Here is a 21,773-nt window from a genome sequence, read left to right as displayed (position 1 = left end):
AACACGTAAAGGAAAATCAGGAAAATAATAAGAGAAAACAGAACACGAGTCTGACGACAGAGAAACAAAAACGCATTGAACAGTTTTGACAGGCATATGAAAGGGAAACATTTAGCTAAAATGAAGTCTTTTTATTTCTGAATGAACAGAACAGTTTGATTTCTTGGTGATCTGTCTTGAAGGTTAGTGAAATACACATATCTATCAGTTTGAGGGAGGGGTAAAATAAAGGGAAAGCAATTATTTAACAAACTTCTCAAAGTTGCCCCTGGCAAAAGCTTTAATAATAACAATGTCTGTAGGTCAAGTGTCAAATGTTAGTTTTACCCCCTCTCTGGGTTTACAATGATTGGCCTTGGCCTATCTTGTTCTCCTCTCAAACTAAGAGTGGGGATAAAACTAAACCAATTTGGCCCCATCACAAGCACACTGACCGATGGGATCTGAGCAGTTCACGTGTAAATGAACTTCAGAGCAAGTGATGGATGTGGACACTAGTTAAGTACATGAACAGGAAATGTTTGGAGTTATATGGGCCAAGTGCAGATAAGGGGGACTAGTTTAGTTTGGGATTATGGTTGGCATGGACCGGTTGGGCCGAATCATCTGTTTCTGTGCTGAATGACTGAGAATTGGTAGAGGAACTACTTTCTAAATAATTACTTTGTCTGTTCTCATAGAGAAATATACAAGAAATCACACAGAACTGGAGATCCAAGTGGCTAGGGAGAATGATAAATTAAAAGGAAATTACTACGTGCAAGAAAATTGAATTGGAGAAATTGAGAGAGCTGGAAGTTAATACACCCCAAGACCTAAAGTTCTTCATTCTAGAGCATTGAGCATGTGGCTGTCGAGATAGTCAATGCATTGATGATTATCGCCCAAAATTCTATGCATTCTAGAATGATTCCTGTGGATTGGAAGATGATGTCACCCCACGATTTAAGGGAACGAGAGAAAATGGAACTACAGCTTGCTTAGCTGTACACCAGTAGTAGGGAAAAGTTAGAATCTATAATAACAGATCTGATAAAGATCACAGAACAGATACTTGAATAACAATGATCTGATTGAGCAGAGTCAGCGTGGATTAGCGAAAGGGAAACTGTGTTAGATGAACTTGGGAGTTGTTTTGAAGATATTAGTAACAAAAGGCTTTTGACCAAGATCCCCACAGGAAGCTGGTTAGAAAAACCGAAGTATATGGGATAGGGTGTGTTGTACTGGCATGGACTATTGACTAGAAAACAGACAAAAAAAAAAGAGTTGGAGTAAGTGAGTCATTCTTCAGTTGGTAGATTGCAGTGGTACAAGGCGGCAATTCACCACCACCTTTTCAAGGGCAACTAGGAATAGGTAATAAATGCTGCCCAGCCAGTGAACCAAAATCTCACAACTGAATAAAGAGCTGAGACTGGTGGAGTACCACAAAGATCAGTACTTGAGTCCCTAATTGTTCATGATACATATCAATGATTAGGAGGTGAGGATGAAACATCATAATTTCCAAATTTTCAGGTGATGCAAAGCCAAGTAGGAATGTGCACCATCAGGAAGACAAAGTAGCTTCAGGAAAATTTGGACAGGCTTTGTGAATGGGCAAACAGAACATAATGTGGAAAAATGAAGATTATTATTATCAACAACAACATCAAATACAGAATTTGCAGGAAAAGCTCAGGATATCTAGGAACATTTGTGAAGAAAAGAAAAATCAGTTAACGTTTCAGGGCTGGTGACACTTCCTCAGAACTGGACCCGAAACATTAACTCTTGACTTTTCCTTCACAGATGCTGCCAGACCTGCTGAGTTTTTCCAGCAAATTCTGTTTTTGTTCCTGATTTACAGCATCCACAGTTCTTTCAGTTTTTATTTTGACAGATTATTAACATCAGTAGAAGAAACAGACGTGCAGAGTATTTTTTAAAAAGGTAAGAGGCCGGAAAGCGTAGGTATAGGTTTTTCTGTTGTCAAGTCTTTGAAGGCCAACGTGCAGGTACCGCAAGCCATTAGGAACGTTATAGATTGTTAACCTTTATTACAAGTGGATGAGAGTCCAGAAATAGTGATAGTTTGCTTTGGTTGTGTTGGAGCTTGGTTAGAATGCACCTGGGAGACAGTGTGCGGTTTTGATCTCATCTCGAGATAGAGGTAGTTTAATGAAGGTGACCAGATCTGTTCCCAGATAGTGGAACTGTCCTATGAAGACAGTTTGGGGAAACTAAGCCTGTATTCTCTAACATTTTGAAGAATGAGAAGTGATCTCATTGAAATTTACAAAATATTGAAAAAGAGAGACAAACGGGGCTGATGCAGGGAACCCGTTTCACTGATCAAGGAGCTTATAACCAGTGAGAGCAACTTAAAAGGTGAGGCCACCTAAATTTTCCTCATTCCAGACTTGCTTTCACTCAGTTGTGAACTGCTGGAATTCTCTACCAGACAGCTGTAGCAGCTCCATCTCAGAATATGGTTAAGGCAGGGAGTTGATAGATTTCTGATTTCCAATGGTGTACTGAATTATGGAGACTGGATGGGATGGGTAGGAGGCAGTGAAGTGTTGATTATCCATGGTCATATTGAATGACAGGTCAAGGTGAATGGCAAACTCCTGTCTCTACATTCCTAACATAGCTAGGTTACCTTGATGAGAGTTAAAATGAGCAACATTATTGCAAGAATTTGACGCAAATGTAAATCAAGATGATTTAATGCATTCTTTTCACCAGTGCTCTCAGCATCTATAATGTATTTACAAAACATATGAGCATGCTCGAGAGTATTGTTAAATAGACAGAAATAACTATTACGTATTCTTAAAAGAGAACTCAGAATAAATCCTGACAGGGAATTAGAGAATGAAGTAAACACTTGTTCGAAAGGAGGAGAAAATGTGCGCGGTTCAAGGCACAAGTATTTTTGTCTCAAACACCCGTGTGAATACAAACCTGGGTCCCATCCTCCTGTGCTCGCCTTATTACATTTTGACGAGAATCAATCCAATACAGATGTTTATCGACGGGATCATAATCAATGGCCCTTACGTTCCTCAGACTGTGAATGGGAAGAATGATGTCTGGGCTCTGTTGTTCATCAATAACCATCCGGTTAATTGCATTCTTTTGACTGAAGAGCAGAAATGAAGTTGGAGCTGCAAAATGATGATATTGCCTTGTCAATCTGAACTGGCTGAGAAAAGTCAAACACTTGAACAAAATATGGAATTCAAATATATGAAAAATGTTCCCCATATATATGAAGCAATTTTTCTTTTTACATAACAGGTTTAGTTCTAAAACCAGATTATATCCAAAAGGCAGCATGTAATTTAGTAATGCACCTAGACATAAGAAAAGTCCTTTTACAATCATTGCTTTGATCGCTGTGCAAATAAATAATGCAATTTATAACATTGTGAGAAATATTTTAACCATATGCAAAATAAAAACATTTAAAAATGCAATCACTGCCACAGATGACAAAAGCCCGATGTCACACTTTTAAATTCAGGTTTCCATCATTCTTACTTATCGCTCTACAGGACCATGCGTTGCCAGTGTTACTGTGAGACAGCAGTATGCTAAGACAAGAAATTCAGTGCTATTGCCTCCCTCTCCCTCGCTGCTTTAGTATTTCATTACAGAATGCCACGTTGCCAACTTCTGAAAACACACGCCTTATAAATAAACGGCAAAATAAGGTACTGTGATATTCCTTACGGCTGCAGGTTTTGTTGTCCATATTCAAGTAGTAGTGAGCAGGGCATCCACAAACATAGCCAACGGTTGGCATAGCCAAACACAAATGAGAACAATGTCCATTGCTTGAAGCACACTCATTCCAACCACCTTGCCTTGAGGAATGAAATACCAGTATGTCCATGACATAATCTAAGTGGCCTTGAATGATGGTGCGATTCTGGCCACTTGTTTTGTTGGCTCGTTCAATGCTACGGCGGCTCCAGTCTGTCCAGTAAATATAGTCTTGATACTGCGTTAAACCAAATGGATGAGGCAAATCGTCTGCAATAACTTCACGGTCCAGACCTACAAAACAACCAGTTAATATTGCTGCAGGAAATTTGTTTCTCAGATCAAACATTTTGATGCATAATTGCTCATTTTCAAAGTGTTATCAATTAAACCAAACCACAAGTACACCAACAGCAGCTGTGCACTGCCCAAAATTTAAAGACACTTTCCTCGAAACCTTCTCCAATACAACCATGAAAGATACAGAATAAAATCAACATTAAACCAAAGAAAGTCAGCTCTTGCCTGCAAATTTAAATACAATTACAAACCTACCCAACATATTGGAGGATTCAATTAGACTCGTATCTAAATCTGTCCAATAAAGCCTTTGCTCTGCATAGTCAATAGTTAGTCCATTTGCTCGTCCAACATTTGGCACCAAAGTGATACGCCCTGTTCCATCCATGGCAGCCCTATCTATCTTTGGCTTGCCACCCCATTCAGTCCAGTACATGAACCTAAGAAAATACATACAAGTTAATGGTGCAATTATAAGCACATTCAGCCAAACACTTACTTCAATAAATGAGAAAGACATTTTACAATAATTTAGGACAATGGAAGAAATTTGCTTTACAATGTAAAATGATGCTACTGAGGCTCAGTGGTGATCTTATCCGTTGCCACATTATTGGAAGAAAACTCAGCTTTCTTCTCCTGCCAAGGAAAGCAGGAAAATCATTTAGAAATCTAAGTAATGGCAATTGAGTCAACCTTGCCCACTTTAGTCTTCATACTATGAGCCAGGTAACGTTATGGGAGCAAGTCACCAGTACGATCTGGAAGGATATGGGAAAATTAACCTAAAGAATATTCAGAACTTCCTGTTACTTGCTGTCCCTTACACCTATGAATTCTTGCGAATTTGAGGAGACTTCTCAGACATGAGATAAAGTAAAGGTAGATCCTGAGCAAGGCTGGCCTCACTGGCAGGTGACAACCCAGAGCACGGACATCAGGGCTTGGAACATATCTTGCCATGACATAACAATGCAGGGCCACTTGATACTGCTGTAGACCTAAAGCTTTTTGATTAAAGACCTTTGAATGAAGTAATATTCTTAATTGTATAGGTCCTAAAAATATCCTTTCCATGGAGAACTTTTCCATTAAATGTAGTAAAATACAGATATGAACTCCTCGATTACTAACCAATTTGAGAAGGCTATCTTGAACCAGAAAAACTCTGGAATTACTGCATCATATAGTAACTAAGTACATCAACAGATCTCACACCAGCAATAACTGGAAACTTTCTGTATTTACCAGTGTGTGACTAAAGCAATCAAATATAATTTAGGCCTTATAAAGTTCATTTCTTCATCTGAAATAGTTGATGTTTCATTTCCAAATAATAAACTGATTCCAAAATTGTTGCTCCATGTAAAAACACTTTGGGAAATGCTATTCAACAATTTCTGGGAGAAGAATTTTGGACATTTTTGCCAAACACAATTTTAAAACAAAAACCAGAAATATGTCAGAGATAATGGGAACAGCAGATGCTGGAGAATCCAATATAACAAAGTGTGGAGCTGGATGAACACAGCAGGCCAAGCAGCATCTTAGGAGCACAAAAGCTGACGTTTCGGGCCTAGACCCTTCACCAGAAAAACTCTGAAATAAATAGGGGGTGGGGGGGAGGCGGACCGAAGATGGACAGAGGAGAAGATAGGTGCAGAGGAGAGTATGGGTGGGGAGGTAGGGAGGGGATAGGTCAGTCCAGGGAGGACAGACAGGTCAAGGGGGCGGAATGAGGTTAGTAGGTAGGAAATGGAGGTGCGGCTTGAGGTGGGATGAGGGGATAGGTGAGATGAAGAACAAGTTAGGGAGGCTGGGACGAGCTGGGCTGGTTTTGGGATGCAGTGGGGGGAGGGGAGATTTTGAAGCCGATGAAATCCACATTGATACAATTGGGCTGCAGGGTTCCCAAGTGGAATATGAGTTGTTGTTCCTGCAACCTACGGGTGGCATCATTACGGCACTGCAGGAGGCCCAGGATAGACAGGTCATCTAAAGAATGGGAGCGGGAGTTGAAATGGTTCGCGACTGGGAGGTGCAGTTGTTTATTGTGAACCGAGCATAGGTGTTCTACAAAGTAATCCCCAAGCCTCTGCTTGGTTTCTCCAATGTAGAGGTAGCCACAACAGTTGCAGTATACCACATTGGCTGTTGTGCAGGTGAAGATCTGCTTGATGTGGAAAGCCAACTTGGGGCCTGGGATGGGGGTGACGGAGGTGGGGGGGGGGCAAGTGTAGCACTTCCTGCAGTTGCAGGGCAAAGTGCTGGGTGTGGCGGGGTTGGTGGGGAGCGTGGAGCAGACATGGGAGTCACGGAGAAAGTGATCTCTCCGGAAGGCAGACAAGGGTGGGGACGGAGAAGTGTCTTTGCTGGTGGGGTTGGATAGTAGATGGCGGAACCGACGGAGGATGATGTGTTGTATCCGGAGGTTGGTGGAGTGGTATGAGGACTAGGGGGATTCTCTTTGGGCGGTTATTGTGGGGGCACTCTGCTTTTCAGTGACTCACCCTTCAGCAGGATCCAGTGCCAAAGCTCTGGGGCTGTCCAGATCTTTCCACACCAATACTTGTCTGTGCTGTCCATCCAGCCTTGCGACTTCAATCCGATTGGTTCCAGTATCAGCCCAGTACAAGTTTTTCCCCAGCCAATCTACTGCCATTCCTTCTGGGTAATCAAGACCAAACTCTACAACATGTTCCAGAGAACTGCCATTCATGAAAGCCCTGCTAATGGTCTGTAAAGTAAAATAGCAGTGTACTATATGTGAGATTAACCATAGTCAGGATCGGAAAAAAAATGATGAGCTTGTTTATCTTTGTTATGTGTATCTTAATAGTTATAGTGTGGTAATGACAGTCATTCCAAAAATTACTTGCAAAACTACTTTGATCCAAAAACAAATGCTGACTTTTAAAAACATCTACTGATGTGAATTAAGGAAAATTGGAAATATAACAAGTGAATGGTATTGGCCTCTAGTTTTCCTATCTTCAGGACAATTTATTTTCGGTCTGAATCAGTTAGCCAGCAAAGGTTGAGGACATGTTTAAATGATCTGTGTTCGCATTACAGCAAGGTTCACAATCTGCTAACTTGTAAAAGTAATTAGAAAAATATACTTAAGAAATGTTTCAAACTATACCAATAAATTGCTGGGTCCACAGTCTTTAATGTTAGCATTTCTTGATGAAAAATTGTTGCATTATATTGTAAATAAATTGAACATTTAATAAAGGTAGCTTTCCATTCCCCTTCTAGATCTAAGTAATAACTATTCTTTTTTAAAAAAGTACACAAACATTCAAGTATATTTTCCAGAATCATGCTTTTCTTTCTCTACATGATAGAAGTACAGGTTATTTTTATACCGAGACTGCAATTACTATTCTAGCAGAATCCTGCGGGAGCCTATTAGCCCTGGCAGCTCAGAGACACACACAGATACCACAGAAACAGCAGCAACAGCAAGGCTTTATATACCTTCAGGCTAATATCCGTCCAGTAAATCCGGTTGTCAGTCACATCGAAATCCAGAGCAGAAGCTTCCTTTACCCCAGTCAGTGGAATAGCCACATTGTTATTGTTTGTTTCGAGCGAAATCCTTCTGATGTCAGCTCTCCGAGAGAAGAGGAGGAAAGCTTCAGGTACTATACAGGTTTTCATATCTCTAATAAGCTCCAAACCTATTGGACAGGCACATCGCACACCCTGAGGTCTGTACAAGCACAAGTGGCTGCATCCACCATTATCTTCTGCACATGGGTTGGTACCTGAAAAATATTAAAACAACCTACTTTACCTGTAAACATGATGGTGTTACAATAAAAGGAGTGACTGTGAATAAATATTCAGAAAAACAAAATTTCAAATTGGTATAGTTACTATTTACTGAAATAAATAACTACTTTTACTGATTAAAAAATTAATACACTTATGACTGTATTTTTCACAACTACCTAAGTCTTAGCCTACAAAATGCAACATGTGAAAGCAGTTTTCACAGAAAATCCACAATAACTAATGTACTTATTTTTAAGCCATTTTTTGGATTAAAATGGAACCTTTCCTAAATTGCACCTTGGATCAATACTCAAAGTGAGAACAAATGGTTCTTACTTTTCAATATCTCTCTCAAGTCCACTTATTTCCCAACAGCACACAGTTAAGACTGGGCTGTTAACAGAAGTTTTCCCTGATAACTTATGCTTCTTGATAGCAACAGGAACTTTATTCAATTCCCCACTTCCAGCTCAGAAAAACCAAAAATTGACAGAATCCTGTTTTCAAAATAAAGAGATAGGATTGGCTACTAACATTTTTACTTACCCAAGATCTGATGAACATTTGTGGCCTTTAAGCCCATCAAATCAGGCAACTGGTCAATGATTATCTCTCTCTCAGCAGATCTTTTGTCAACACGTTCAATGCTACGGCGCTGCCAGTCTGTCCAATAAACATAATTGCCCAACAGAGTAAAACCAAAGATGTGTGGTAATTTATCCTCAACAAGGACCCGCCTACCAGTGCCATCACAGTTCATGACCTGTTTTGTACAAAAAAAAGAAAATCTACATTCAACACTAAACACAAACACTTAACTATAAGATTTCAGGGAAAGTCTCTGAAAGACATTTGCTGAGTTTTGCAAATATAGTTCTTTCTTGCAATTATCTTGTACCAGAACAACTTTCACGAATGATCTAAGTATGACTGGAAAGATTGAGTGTTTCCTCTACACTAGATTGAAGAATGCTTGAGACCTTACCAACTATGTTTAAAGAATGAGCCTTTAGATAGTAAAACAAAATCTCAAGGGGAGTAATCTTAATAATTATCATAGATTACCATCAGACATGTCAAACAGATGAAAATTAGGAAAGTTGACCTCTAAGGCTCAAACAGGAAGACTGGGTTCATGATTGAATAGAACATAAGAGCACAGAATCTATACAATGTGGATACAGGACATTTAGCCCAATAAGTCCATACCATACCTCCAAAGAACATCCCACCCAGACCCATCCTCCCCACCCTATCCCTGTAACCCGGCATTTCCCATGGCTATGGCACTTAACCTACACATTTCCTGAACAGTATGGGTAATTTACTATGGCCAGTCCACCTGACCTGCACATCTTTGCATTATGGCAGGAAACCGGAGCACCAGGTGGAAACCCACACAGGGACAGAGAGATCATGCAAACTCCACACGGACAGTCTCCTAAGGGTGGAATCAAATCCTGGTTCGTGATGCTGTGAGGCACCAGTGCTAACCATGGAGCCACTCTGCCGACTGTGATCTAGGAGCACAAGCGTAATATTGTGCATCAGTTTTACAGATCAATGTGCAATAGAATGGACGGATATAGAATCATTACAATAGTCAATGATGCAAAAAGATTCAGTTTCAAAAATAATCAGGACTCAAAATTATTAGGCCCTGACAGTGAGCACCTTACGCTATTTAAAGAAATCAGCAAATATTGAGAGAGACATATGTTGTATCATGTTATGTTCTACCATATAGATAGCACAGCCCCCTTGTTCAAGCTAAATTACGTCACTATCAATCATTTAAAATAGAATAAAATCAACTGTTAATAGTTTTAGAATCTATAATAATATCAGTTGGTAAGCAGTGATCAAAGTCCAAAATGGATTCATCAAAAGTCTGGTCAGGTACAGTAAATTTGGAATTTTCTTTTGAAGACATGACTAATTGGATAGATAAAGAGAATTCAGTAGATATTGGTGTATGTGGAATTTCAGAAGACAAGTGCTACCAAGTCCCAGAAGAGGAGTGTTAGAAAAGTTAGGCACAAGTTTCAAAATTTAGAATTTCTTTTCCCCCCACAAAAAGGCTTGAATATAGATTTCAACAAGTACTTCAGCAAAAACTCCAAGAGCAGCTAGCTTTTTTGGTTCATGGGCAGAAAAGAATTATTTAAAGAGCAGGAAAGGCAGTTATTTTTACACATATTCCAAACAATAGTGAGTGAGCTAAAAATGTCTTGACTACCCAGACGCGCGCGCACATACACCCTACACACTCTCTCTCCCTCTTCCCACCCCACACATGTAAATCATTGGCATGAATTTGTACTTGCAGATACATTCTGTCTTATTCAAAAAGAATATATTTATAGACAGTCAGTCAGTCAATGTGGCGTTTTATAAATTCCTACTTTAGAAATAAAACTCGTCCAAATTCAAACCAAAACACAAATAGATTCCAAACAAAGCCTCACACCTAACATGCATTATCTGACCGAAAATGTCATTGTTTCTTTACACTGATAAAACCTTTCGTTCTCTCAGGTCAGTGACTTGAAAGAAATTCAGGGATTTACATATACATGTCAATCAATTTAAAAACTTCTAATTGTTTGAAGATTTAACAGAATCTTAGGTGTGTTTAATACATCCTCTTCAGTTGTGTGACCCTTTGATGATTTACTTACAAACTGAGAGTCTGATGCCACCTCTCTAACACCTGACGGAGGAGCAAGACTCTGAAAGCTTGTGTTTTCAAATAAACCTGGTGTCGTGCGATTTCGGACCTTCTCTGGAAGGCACCTTGCTGAATTCAAAGCTTTTCAATCTATAATAGTTTTGAAGCAAGACTTTGGAAAAATCAGGACAAGATATCTATGAGGTTTGAGGCAGGATGTAGTTTTATGAGAATCTGAAGTGGGCTCATATACACTATAATAAGATAACAAGGTGTAGAGCTGGATGAACACAGCAGGCCAAGCAGCATCAGAGGAGCAGGAAAGCTGCTGTTTTGGGCCTATACCCTACTTCAGAAAGGGTCTAGGCCCAAAACGTCAGCTTTCCTGCTCCTCTGATGCTGCTTGGCCTGCTGTGTTCATCCAGCTCCAAACCTTGTTATCTCAGATTCTCCAGCATCTGCTGGTCCTACGACCTCATATATGCTATTTTTAAATTTGAAATGCACTATTCTCTCTTTACACCCTTTTGTTCCGTACAGTTTTCATACCGAGAGATGAAACCATGTACAATTAAAATAAACACTGGGCGGAACGGTTAAATCTGCTTCTCTCCACAGATGCTGCTAGACCTTTTATAGGGCATTCAGAATAAATATGATAAAAGGTCGAATCAACCCTAGATAGTTTAGGAGACTAATCTCAATTGTCTAAAGATCCCAACAAGATATCTATAGCCTCCTCCCGCTTAAGCTGTCCCTTGGGATCAAGGATAATTTACTGACACTCTTATCAGATTGGCCTCATTAGCTATTTCGGAGCAAATGTGTGAACTGCAAGATCTGTCACATGTGGGGCAAGTGTTACCTGAAGCATTGGGGAAATAAGGTGTTTGGAAGTTTGTACGCTCTGTGATGCCTGGACTCAACTTGCGTGAACCCGAAGTCTCCCAATATGTTTGGTGCCTTTGTAATGTTCTTTCCAGCAAGCTTGGACTGCCACCCCCGATTTGGCTCTCAGCAGGATGGGCAATCAGGTATTTTACCAACAAGTCATCTTGACAGCACTGAGGAAACCATGCATGTTGGCATGGCCTGTGTGCTGTTGGATTTCTCACGCTGTTTCTACCTGCCATTTGTTCTTCACGTTACAGGTTTTCCCCTGTAGAGTAATACTTGTAAGACTGCTGTTTTTCTCAAGTATAACAAATCTGTCCAGTAGTACAGTTTAACAAGAAAAACCAAAGAAGTAGAAAACTGCTAGACAGCAAGGAAAGGCAGATTTCAGATTTATAGACTTTGATGCGACTGGAAAAGCACTGAAAATGGAAAAGTCAAGGAGTTACCAAGGAGTCCACTTTATTTCCTCACTACTTAAAGATACAGAAATTCAGGATTTAGTAAACAATGAATTTTTGGAATATGTAAAGTTGGTGGAATGCACAGCCATAATTTAATAAAGATAATGCATGACAACACATTCTGTGAGAAGAAAACAAGGAACAGGAATGTACACTTGAAGATGACAGTGAAAAACATCCAAAGATTCATTTCACATCTGCCGGAAAATGACAGCATTGATAAGTAAAGGCAACAAAAACATTAATAGAATTCTGGTTTTACAAACAGCTACAGCCATAATAATGGATTTAAATAAAATGTACTTTTGACGGACTGTAATCAATGTGCAATCCTGGGTACCTAATTACAGAAACTGCATGAAAGCTGCAATAGACTCTGCAAAGTAGAATTGCGGAAGGTGAGAATCCATAGAGAACTATTTCCACTGGTGTGGAGGAAGCAAGGAAGTATAAAAGAGAGTTTTAAAAGATGATATTGATGAAATCAGTCAGGGAAAAAAATATTTCTCAGGTGACTAGGATTCATCAATGCAAAGTTAAGAGAACAAGGCTAAAAATTACTGAAGCATATTTACACAGGACTGTTGAACCATTGCATGCTTGAGTGGCTAAGGCAGGGACCATTGCAATCAACGGTGGTTTCATGGTCGACATTACAAGACTACCTTTCAATTCCAGATTGCAGCTACCAGTTGCAGCTCACACCCCAGAAAACTAGCCTGGGTCTCTGATTACTGGCCGAATGGTATTATCAACTACTCCACTTTCTCCCCCACCACCTTGTTCTGCATACAATAAGAACGAGGTGAAGACAAAGTTGTCAGAATTGAGCTCAACATGATACTGGATTGGCAATCTCTCTGATAAGCAGGAACGGTTGATGTGGGAAACTAACATTACAGCAAAACAATTTAGTGGAATGGTTAACATGTAAAGTTACAAAAAACAGAAGTTGCTGGTAAAGCTCAGGTCTGGCAACATCTGTGAAGAAAAAAGTCAGAGTTTACGTTTCAGGTCTGGTGACCCTTCCTCATAACGCTCTTCACAGATGCTGCCAGACCTGCTGAGCTTTTCCAGCAACTTCTGTCTTTGCTCCTGATTTATAACATCTGTAGTTTTTTTTCGGTTTTTAACATGTCAGTTAGGCCAACTTGAACCAGTTGGCAATTATACACTTAAGAACTGTATTGGAATTAAGTGTTGTCAACCAACAAGTCTCCCGAGTCCTCACTTACCACTGTAGCTGCCATTTCAAACAAAATATAATTAAGCAAATCAGATTTTCTCATTAAATCCAATGTAAAAGCTCTAGTTCAGTTTTACAGGACATTTCATGTTAGAATAGAACATCAAACATTCTATACTGTAAAGTGAAATAACTTACATTGCTAAATTCCTACAGTTGAATTTAAGCAACTTTTAAACTAAAATGTAATAATAGTTGCTAACTCTACTTACGTTGAGTCACTCCCTCCCCTGAGCCATGACACACACATCCCAGACTAACTTTCCAGTCACCATCTCCTTCTCCTGAACCTAGAAAACAGCACTGTCAACCAGTGGGAGGTTTGCCAGTCATTGGGAGGGTCAGCGAGAAAGAAAGGGTGAGCACTGATCGAGTGTGTCACGGAGCAAGAGAGGCTACTTAAAATTGTTGTAGACTGGGTTATCTAAGACCTGGCATGAAATGACGTTACAATGCAAGTTAAATGACTAAGGGTGAATATAGAACCTGTAACTAACTAGCAAAATGGCTAAAATCAGAGCAATTAAAAATAAGGGCCTACTTCACTCTTCTGGGATTAGGATAAAGTCACAAGATGGGAGCACAACACAGTACCCAAATTTGGAATAGCTCAGATGCAAGTGTGTGTATTACTGGCTTTCATTACTTTGAACAGTACGTACCTACACCTGACTGTGTGTTAAAGAGTTCTAGATTTATTCTCTAAGAGTTGGCCAGCCTTGTTATGTGTGTTTCCCTCTTGTATATGAATCACAATATCACAGAACTGTTATTAACCAGAAGGGCACCATCTGGCCCACTGTTTTTGCAGGGGCACCCAATGAGCAATTCTCTTAATGCCATTCTCCTGTCTTCTCCCTGTAATCTTGCACATTCTTCCTTTTCTAACAGTCTAATGCGCTTTGAACGTTTCCACGGGAACTGCCTCTGCTATCGTCTCGCAGTATTCCAGATCCCAGCCATTGAACGAAAATGTTTCTCATTATTGCTTTCATCTGCTGTCAATTCATTTAAATCTATGCCGTCTTGTTTTCAATCCTTTCACCAAACAGAACAGATTTTTCCTGATCAATTTATCTAGACTCCTTTTGTCCTTGGATGCCTCTATGAAATCCTTCACTTAGCCTTCTTTTCTCGAAAAGAAAACCGTCCTGATTTCTGCAATCAATCTTCAGAGCTAAAGTCCTTCATCCTTGAAACCATTCTCGCGCATCTTTTCTGTGCTGCTCTAACATTTTCAGATGTTTCCTAAAGCACAGTGCCTAGGACTAGCACAATACTCAACTGAGGCCAAATCTGTGTTCTATACAAGTTCTCTATGTTCCTATTAATAAAGCCTCAATATCGTAATCTTCATCAACCAAGAACAGTCTCAACTTGTCCTGCCACCTTCAATGACTTATGCACATATATACAAGTGCCTCTCCACTTCTATCCTTTTTCAGAATTTTGCCCGTAATTCTATCTTGTCTCTCCATGGTCTGCCTACCAAAAATGACTTATTTCATATTTCTCTGTACTGACCTTTATTCGGCATCCGCCTGCCTACTCCACCAACTTGTCTATGTCCTTTTGAAGCGCTCCATGATCCTCCCTATAATTTACAATGTTTCCAAATCTCAGATCATCTACAAACTTTGGAATTATGCCGGCACATCATGGTCTAGCTCATGAATGTATACCTGGAAAAGAATCCAACACTTAAACCTGACACACACTACAAATCTTTCTCCAGCCTGCAAAATATCCACCAACCATAATGTTGGAGCAAATTACTGCAAATGCTGGAATCTGTACTGAAAACTACAAATGCTGGCGATCATAGCAGGTCAGACAGCATCCATGGAGACAGAGAGTAAGCTAATGTTTTGAGTTGAGACGACTCAAAACGTTAGCTTGATCTCTTTCCAAGGATGTCGTCTGACTGAAGGTAATAAAATGTGAGGCTGGATGAACACAGCAGGCCAAGCAGCATCTCAGGAGCACAAAAGCTGACGTTTCGGGCCTAGACCCTTCATCAGAGAGGGGGATGGGGGGAGGGAACTGGAATAAATAGGGAGAGGGGGGGAGGCGGACCGAAGATGGAGAGTAAAGAAGATAGGTGGAGAGAGTATAGGTGGGGAGGTAGGGAGGGGATAGGTCAGTCCAGGGAAGACGGACAGGTCAAGGAGGTGGGATGAGGTTAGTAGGTAGCTGGGGGTGCGGCTTGGGGTGGGAGGAAGGGATGGGTGAGAGGAAGAACCGGTTAGGGAGGCAGAGACAGGTTGGACTGGTTTTGGGATCAGTGGGGGGGGGGGGGGGGGGGGGGAGAGGGTGCTGGGCTGGTTGTGTGGTGCACTGGGGGGAGGGGATGAACTGGGTTGGTTTAGGGAAGGGGAGATTTTGAAACTGGTGAAGTCCACATTGATACCATTTAGCTGCAGGGTTCCCAGGCAGAATATGAGTTGCTGTTCCTGCAACTTTCGGGTGGCATCACTGTGGCACTGCAGGAGGCCCATGATGGACATGTCATCTAAAGAATGGGAAGGGGAGTGGAAATGGTTTGCGACTGGGAGGTGCAGTTGTTTGTTGCGAACTGAGCGGAGGTGTTCTGCAAAGCGGTCTCCAAGCCTCCGCTTGGTTTCCCCAATGTAGAGGAAGCCGCACTGGGTACAGTGGATGCAGTATACCACATTGGCAGATGTGCAGGTGAACCTCTGCTTAATGTGGAATGTCATCTTGGGGCCTGGGATAGGGGTGAGGGAGGTGGTGTGGGGGGCAAGTGTAGCATTTCCTGCGGTTGCAGGGGAAGGTGCCGGGTGTGGTGGGGTTGGAGGGCAGTGTGGAGCGAACAAGGGAGTCACGGAGAGAGTGGTCTCTCCGGAAAGCAGACAGGGGAGGGGATGGAAAAATGTCTTGGGTGGTGGGGTCGGATTGTAAATGGCGGAAGTGTCGGAGGATGATGTGTTGTATCTGGAGGTTGGTAGGGTGGAGTGAGAGAACGAGGGGGATCCTCTTTGGGCGGTTGTGGCGGGGGTGGGGTGTGAGGGATGTGTTGCGGGAAATGCGGGAGACGCGGTCAAGGGCGTTCTCGATCACTGTGGGGGGAAAGTTGCGGTCCTTGAAGAACTTGGACATCTGGGATGTGCGGGAGTGGAATGTCTTATCGTGGGAGCAGATGCGGCGGAGGCGGAGGAATTGGGAATAGGGGATGGAATTTTTGCAGGAGGGTGGGTGGGAGGAGGTCCGTGACTCCCTTGTTCGCTCCACACTGCCCTCCAACCTCACCACACCCGGCACCTTCCCCTGCAACAGCAGGAAATGCTACACTTGCCCCCACACCTCCTCCCTCACTCCTATCCCAGGCCCCAAGATGACATTCCACATTAAGCAGAGGTTCACCTGCACATCTGCCAATGTGGTATACTGCATCCACTGTACCCAGTGTGGCTTCCTCTACATTGGGGAAACCAAGCGGAGGCTTGGAGACCGCTTTGCAGAACACCTCCGCTCAGTTCGCAACAAACAACTGCACCTCCCAGTCGCAAACCATTTCAACCCCCCCTCCCATTCTTTCGATGACATGTCCATCATGGGCCTCTTGCAGTGCCACAATGATGCCACCCGAAGGTTGCAGGAACAGCAACTCATATTCCGCCTGGGAACCCTGCAGCCTAACGGTATCAATGTGGACTTCACCAGTTTCAAAATCTCCCCTTCCCCAACTACATCCCTAAATCAGCCCAGTTCGTCCCCTCCCCCAACTGCACCACACAACCAGCCCAGCTCTTCCCCCCCCCCACCCACTGCATCCCAAAACCAGTCCAACCTGTCTCTGCCTCCCTAACCGGTTCTTCCTCTCACCCATCCCTTCCTCCCACCCCAAGCCGCACCCCCATCTACCTACTAACTTCATCCCACCTCCTTGACCTGTCCGTCTTTCTTGGACTGACCTATCCCCTCCCTACCTCCCCACCTATACTCTCTCCACCTATTTTCTTTACTCTCCATCTTCGGTCCGCCTCCCCCTCTCTCCCTATTTATTCCAGTTCCCTCTCCGATGAAGGGTCTAGGCCCGAAACGTCAGCTTTTGTGCTCCTGAGATGCTGCTTGGCCTGCTGTGTTCACCCAGCCTCACATTTTATTATCTTGGAATTCTCCAGCATCTGCAGTTCCCATTATCTCTGATACCATGTTGTCTGACTTGTTGTGATCTGCAGCATTTATTGCATTCATCCATTGACCATGACTCTCTGCCTGTCACTTTGTCAATTTTCACGTTGTTACTCTCCCTTTTATTCCATGGGCTGTAACTTTTCTCACAGTCTATTACATGATACTGTACCAAATGCTTTCTGGGAGTCTATGTACACCACCACAACAGCACTGTACTGAACACCCTTCGGCATCTCAAAATTCTTCCAGCAAATTAAGTAATCATGATTTTCCATTCAAAAATCTATTCTACTTTAATTAACCTACATTTTTCTATGTAATTATTCATTTTAGTCCCCATGATTTTAAAATTTTATGAAACTCTACCCTGCTTCCTTTTACATCATCGAAGTAATCGCCCTCAGCCTGAAACCCTTTACTACTATGGGCTTCAAGTGACTATTCTCTGCATCTTCTTTCCTGGTGCTCCAGCCTTAATATGCTGCACAGAGGGGAGGCATAAACTGTCACGTCTCACTGTATTTATTTGTGTACATCTGTATTTATTTAAGAAACACATCCGCTGTTGAAAATTACTCAATACTGAATCAAATGCTGATTTTTTTTTAGAAAGGATACCAAAAAGTGAAGACTTGGACGGTCTTACAACCAAACCTATTAATTGTCAGTTCTTTTAATCCAATTTATCAGATAGCAAAGTAAGAGTTATGGAGACAAAGCATCATTTTTGATTTATATTATGAATTGACAGTAAAGTAATTTCTTAGTTAAAATTAAACTTTCATTTCACCTTGAAACCATACCCAGTTCAAAACTAGTTCACGGGATTAGTATTGAATTGTAGACACACATCAGGTTGTTTGCATAGTTTGCATATATTCCATAGATTGTAAGAAATTCGTCGCAAGAGGAGGAAATCATAAGGTCTGCCATTAACCAGCAAAATTCCCCCACTGAGGTCTTTGAACTTTAGCTCTGATCAAATTTACACTTCGATCCAAATCGCTTTTGGGTCACAATATACAAGTGCATTTTTCCAATCTGTATTTACTAATTACAGTTATGGTCAATGCATGCAGGTTATTGCACAACAGTTCCTAACAGTTAATAACTTTTCTTTAGTTAGATAATTTGGATATGGAGGTATTATTGATATAACTATTTCACGTAAAAAAGGATGAAAAACCCAGAAGGGCAATTTGATCAAATTGTAATAATAAGTTTATTTTATTCAATGAGTTACATTTTATTTGAAAGGTGAAAAAACGTACATGAAAGTACTCCACACGAAGTTTTGCTTCATACAATAAAATGTACTGTCAGTTTAATATTTACTGTGTACAATGGCAGCCACTAAGATTTCAGTGCTTTGGGAAATTTTCAACCTTTATCATGATTACTTTCGCTCCAGAAACTGAATCAAATTAAACGATGCTATTTTAGTGGATGCATTTAAGAAATACAAAGTTGTTTCCATTATGTGTTGCAACAAGAAAGAACTGGTCCAATGAAAATAAAATCGACACAAAGTTGATATTTGCCTTCCCAAAAACAAACTCAATTTATGTCAGCTCCGCCATCTCTGCCAAATCTCCGCCATCCAAACTTACTTTTCCTGCACAAACCATACTGTGGTACAGAGTTCACGTTGTGCCATCAAAAACTTAAACCACAGCATGAATATTGTCTACAATAGCAAACAGCTGAGACTATACCACAATCACTAACTTACCAGACATACTTCAGCAACACTGAAACATAATGCAGACACAACAAACATACTATGTTAAAAGCAATTGATGTGCTTTAAAATTTTCTTGGCAAGATTCTGGCCAATTTTGCATGACTTATTTTACACATACAAATCACTAAAATCAGGAACAATTAAAGTCGGAACAATATAAAATAAAAACTAAAGCAAGTTCACTCTTTTCTAGAAATAATAACAAAGATAAGGAATAAATATAATTTCCAAAAAAATAATGATTTGACCAAGGACTGAGCTGAATAACTAACAGAACAGGAATCTATCCATTTGACCTTTGGTTATTCTAAATTTACTTACAAATTATGTACGACATTCACCTTGTACACACACACATAGAACAAATGATTTAAAAAATTAAAATTAAATTAAAATACAATAAGTCATTAGACACAATGATAGCAATTATGCCAGGAAAAATAAACCCATTGTGATTCTTTACAATAAGCACTGATGGTCTATCTAGATGAGCCAAGCATCGCTACAGAAAAATGAATCTGTTACTGCTCATGACTGTTCATGATCTGATTAATGTTTAGTGGACAGCCCAAAAAGAAAACAGCAGAGTATGAATCAATAGCATTCAAAAGATAAAAACAAAGTTGGAGTGAAGATGAAAAAATATTTACAAATAAAGTCATTTATAGATAACAATACAGGCTTTACCATAACCTAAACTTAGGATTCTGGCAGATTTTGGGTGTGGAGAGAGGTACAATGATAATTACTAAGATTGGAAAAAAACCCCACATTCTTGAGATACCGAATCTTTAGCTGAAATAGCTGCACAGCAGTGCTGCGTAAGGTGATAGTGGAGTGATAATGTCACTGGACAACCGACAACTCCAAACTCATGTTTTGAAGATATGGGTTCAAATCCCAGTGAGGCAGAATGAAATCTACTATTCTGCTCTGAATGAGTCACCAGACTGGGAACATACGCTCCGCTTTCTCCCCACAGATGCTGCCAGACTGGAGTTTCGCCAGGAGTTTGTTTTTATTTCAGATCTCCAAAATCCAGGAGTTGTTTTTTTTATTATAAATCTGCCATCCTTATCTGGTCTGGCCTGTGACTGCGGACTCACAGTAATGAGATCAATTTTTAACTGCTGTGGGGCGCGTGCACACACACACACACACACACATACACAATTATCAGAAACTCAGTGCTTCTGAAATCCCAGCAAAATAAAGTTAAGCGTCATCTCACTGCACAGTGGAGATGAAAAATTTAGATCCAAGAAAAATTAGTCAGAATATTTTTGAAGCTTAAATTTACTTAGGCCTTTTAACAAAATAAGGCATTCAAATTGAGTTTGAGATTGATTCTGACTTGTAATAGCATAATGAAAACTGACAAGGTAAAGAATGGTCGAAGTGGTAAAATCTCAAGGTTTTGAAGAAGGGGTTTTAAAAAAAGCATACTGGAGAGCATGCCACAGTAAGGCATAAAATGGTTAAATAATCTGTTATAAATTCTAATCTGAAGGTGCGAAGACAGCAAATGTTGTAGGTGCTGGTGCCGGTCACAAGAACTGCAAGTTGTAAAGCTATGAAGGGTAATATAAAATGGGATTTGAAAATTAAAGTAAAGATTTTCAATTAATTGAGTTGGGTAACACACTACAGCCTTGAATGGTGTTTGTGGAGTACACCAGAGGAATGCAACTTTGCAATCTTCAAATTAGGTGGTTTTAATGATAGATATGATATAGGATTTGAAACAGCTTAGGGTCAAACAGAGCACTGAAGATATGTGCTCAACTTTAGCTTAAGCAGGTTTCTGAGGATAGAGAGAGGGGAGTAGGACATACAATCTTAGAGGATGTCAAGCAAATGGGTTTTAGCTGTTGAATATCATGTTCCACAACCAACTCCTCTATAGCTAGCTATTCAGCAACACATAGTAATTGTCAAAGGTACTGGTTGTTATTTTAATGAAAGCTGATCACGTAACTGTAAAATGTGCTGAATGAAAACTCCATCCAGCACTGCGATTTGAAATACTTCTACTCCTCCTGTCCAAAAATTAGAAATAAATTTAAACTAAAATTTGGGATACTCAAAAGGCCAGAATTACAGAACATACTAGGAAGGGGCAAGGTCTTAGCAGCATTTGATAATAGGGTCGAGAATTTGAAAATCAAGTTGATGATTAACCAGGAGTTAAGAAAGGTCAATGAATGTAAGGATAATGGATGATGTGAATTTTGAAAAAGTTAAAATTTAAGAGGTGAAGTGTGGTTGATAGTCTCAAGAAAAGGCAACAAGAAGATATTGAAGAAATCTGTGAATGTCTTAGCCCAGTTAAGATCATTGATCTCATAATCCATTCATTGTAATCACAGAGAAGTTCACTAACCAAATCTGCCACTGACAGTTAGGCATAGATATCCAACACAACAATAACAAATATTAAAGTAGCATTTACCACAAAAATCTAAGTGCAAAAAACAGCAGAAGTAACCAGAGTGATTATGCATAATGATAATCTTACAATAGTTCAAAAATACAGATGCAACACAGACGTGCAATTCAAAAGCTCAGCATAAATTCTCAAATCACAATTATTAATGCACAGTTTCTTCGATAATGATAATTTTTACTAAAATAAATGGACATTCATGCACATTTCCCCTTTCTCAACAGTTTTAAACCTTTAAAATGAATCATAAAGAACTAATAAGTCTCAAAACAAAATTCAACACAAGCATCTTTAGGCATCAACCACAGTTCAGG

The 21,773-nt window shown here is 40.4% G+C and overlaps 1 protein-coding gene across 5 annotated transcripts in view; it reads right to left on the bottom strand.

Moving 5' to 3' along the window:
• lrp6 (low density lipoprotein receptor-related protein 6) overlaps positions 1-21,773 on the bottom strand; it is a 182,758-nt gene that overhangs the window by 25,354 nt on the left and 135,631 nt on the right. For all 5 annotated transcript variants that reach the window (XM_048549411.1, XM_059652423.1, XM_048549413.2 and 2 more), the window contains 6 exons: positions 8,386-8,602; positions 7,540-7,829; positions 6,567-6,793; positions 4,312-4,496; positions 3,724-4,050; positions 2,953-3,155 (listed from right to left, as the gene is read on the bottom strand). In XM_048549411.1, the coding sequence (XP_048405368.1) occupies positions 2,953-3,155; positions 3,724-4,050; positions 4,312-4,496; positions 6,567-6,793; positions 7,540-7,829; positions 8,386-8,602 (1,449 nt within the window). The remainder of the gene's footprint in view (positions 1-2,952; positions 3,156-3,723; positions 4,051-4,311; positions 4,497-6,566; positions 6,794-7,539; positions 7,830-8,385; positions 8,603-21,773) is intronic.

This window comes from Stegostoma tigrinum, chromosome 18 (genome assembly GCF_030684315.1).
Source record: "Stegostoma tigrinum isolate sSteTig4 chromosome 18, sSteTig4.hap1, whole genome shotgun sequence".
Taxonomy (NCBI): domain Eukaryota; kingdom Metazoa; phylum Chordata; class Chondrichthyes; order Orectolobiformes; family Stegostomatidae; genus Stegostoma; species Stegostoma tigrinum.
This window is presented reverse-complemented; position numbering and strand designations above follow the sequence as displayed.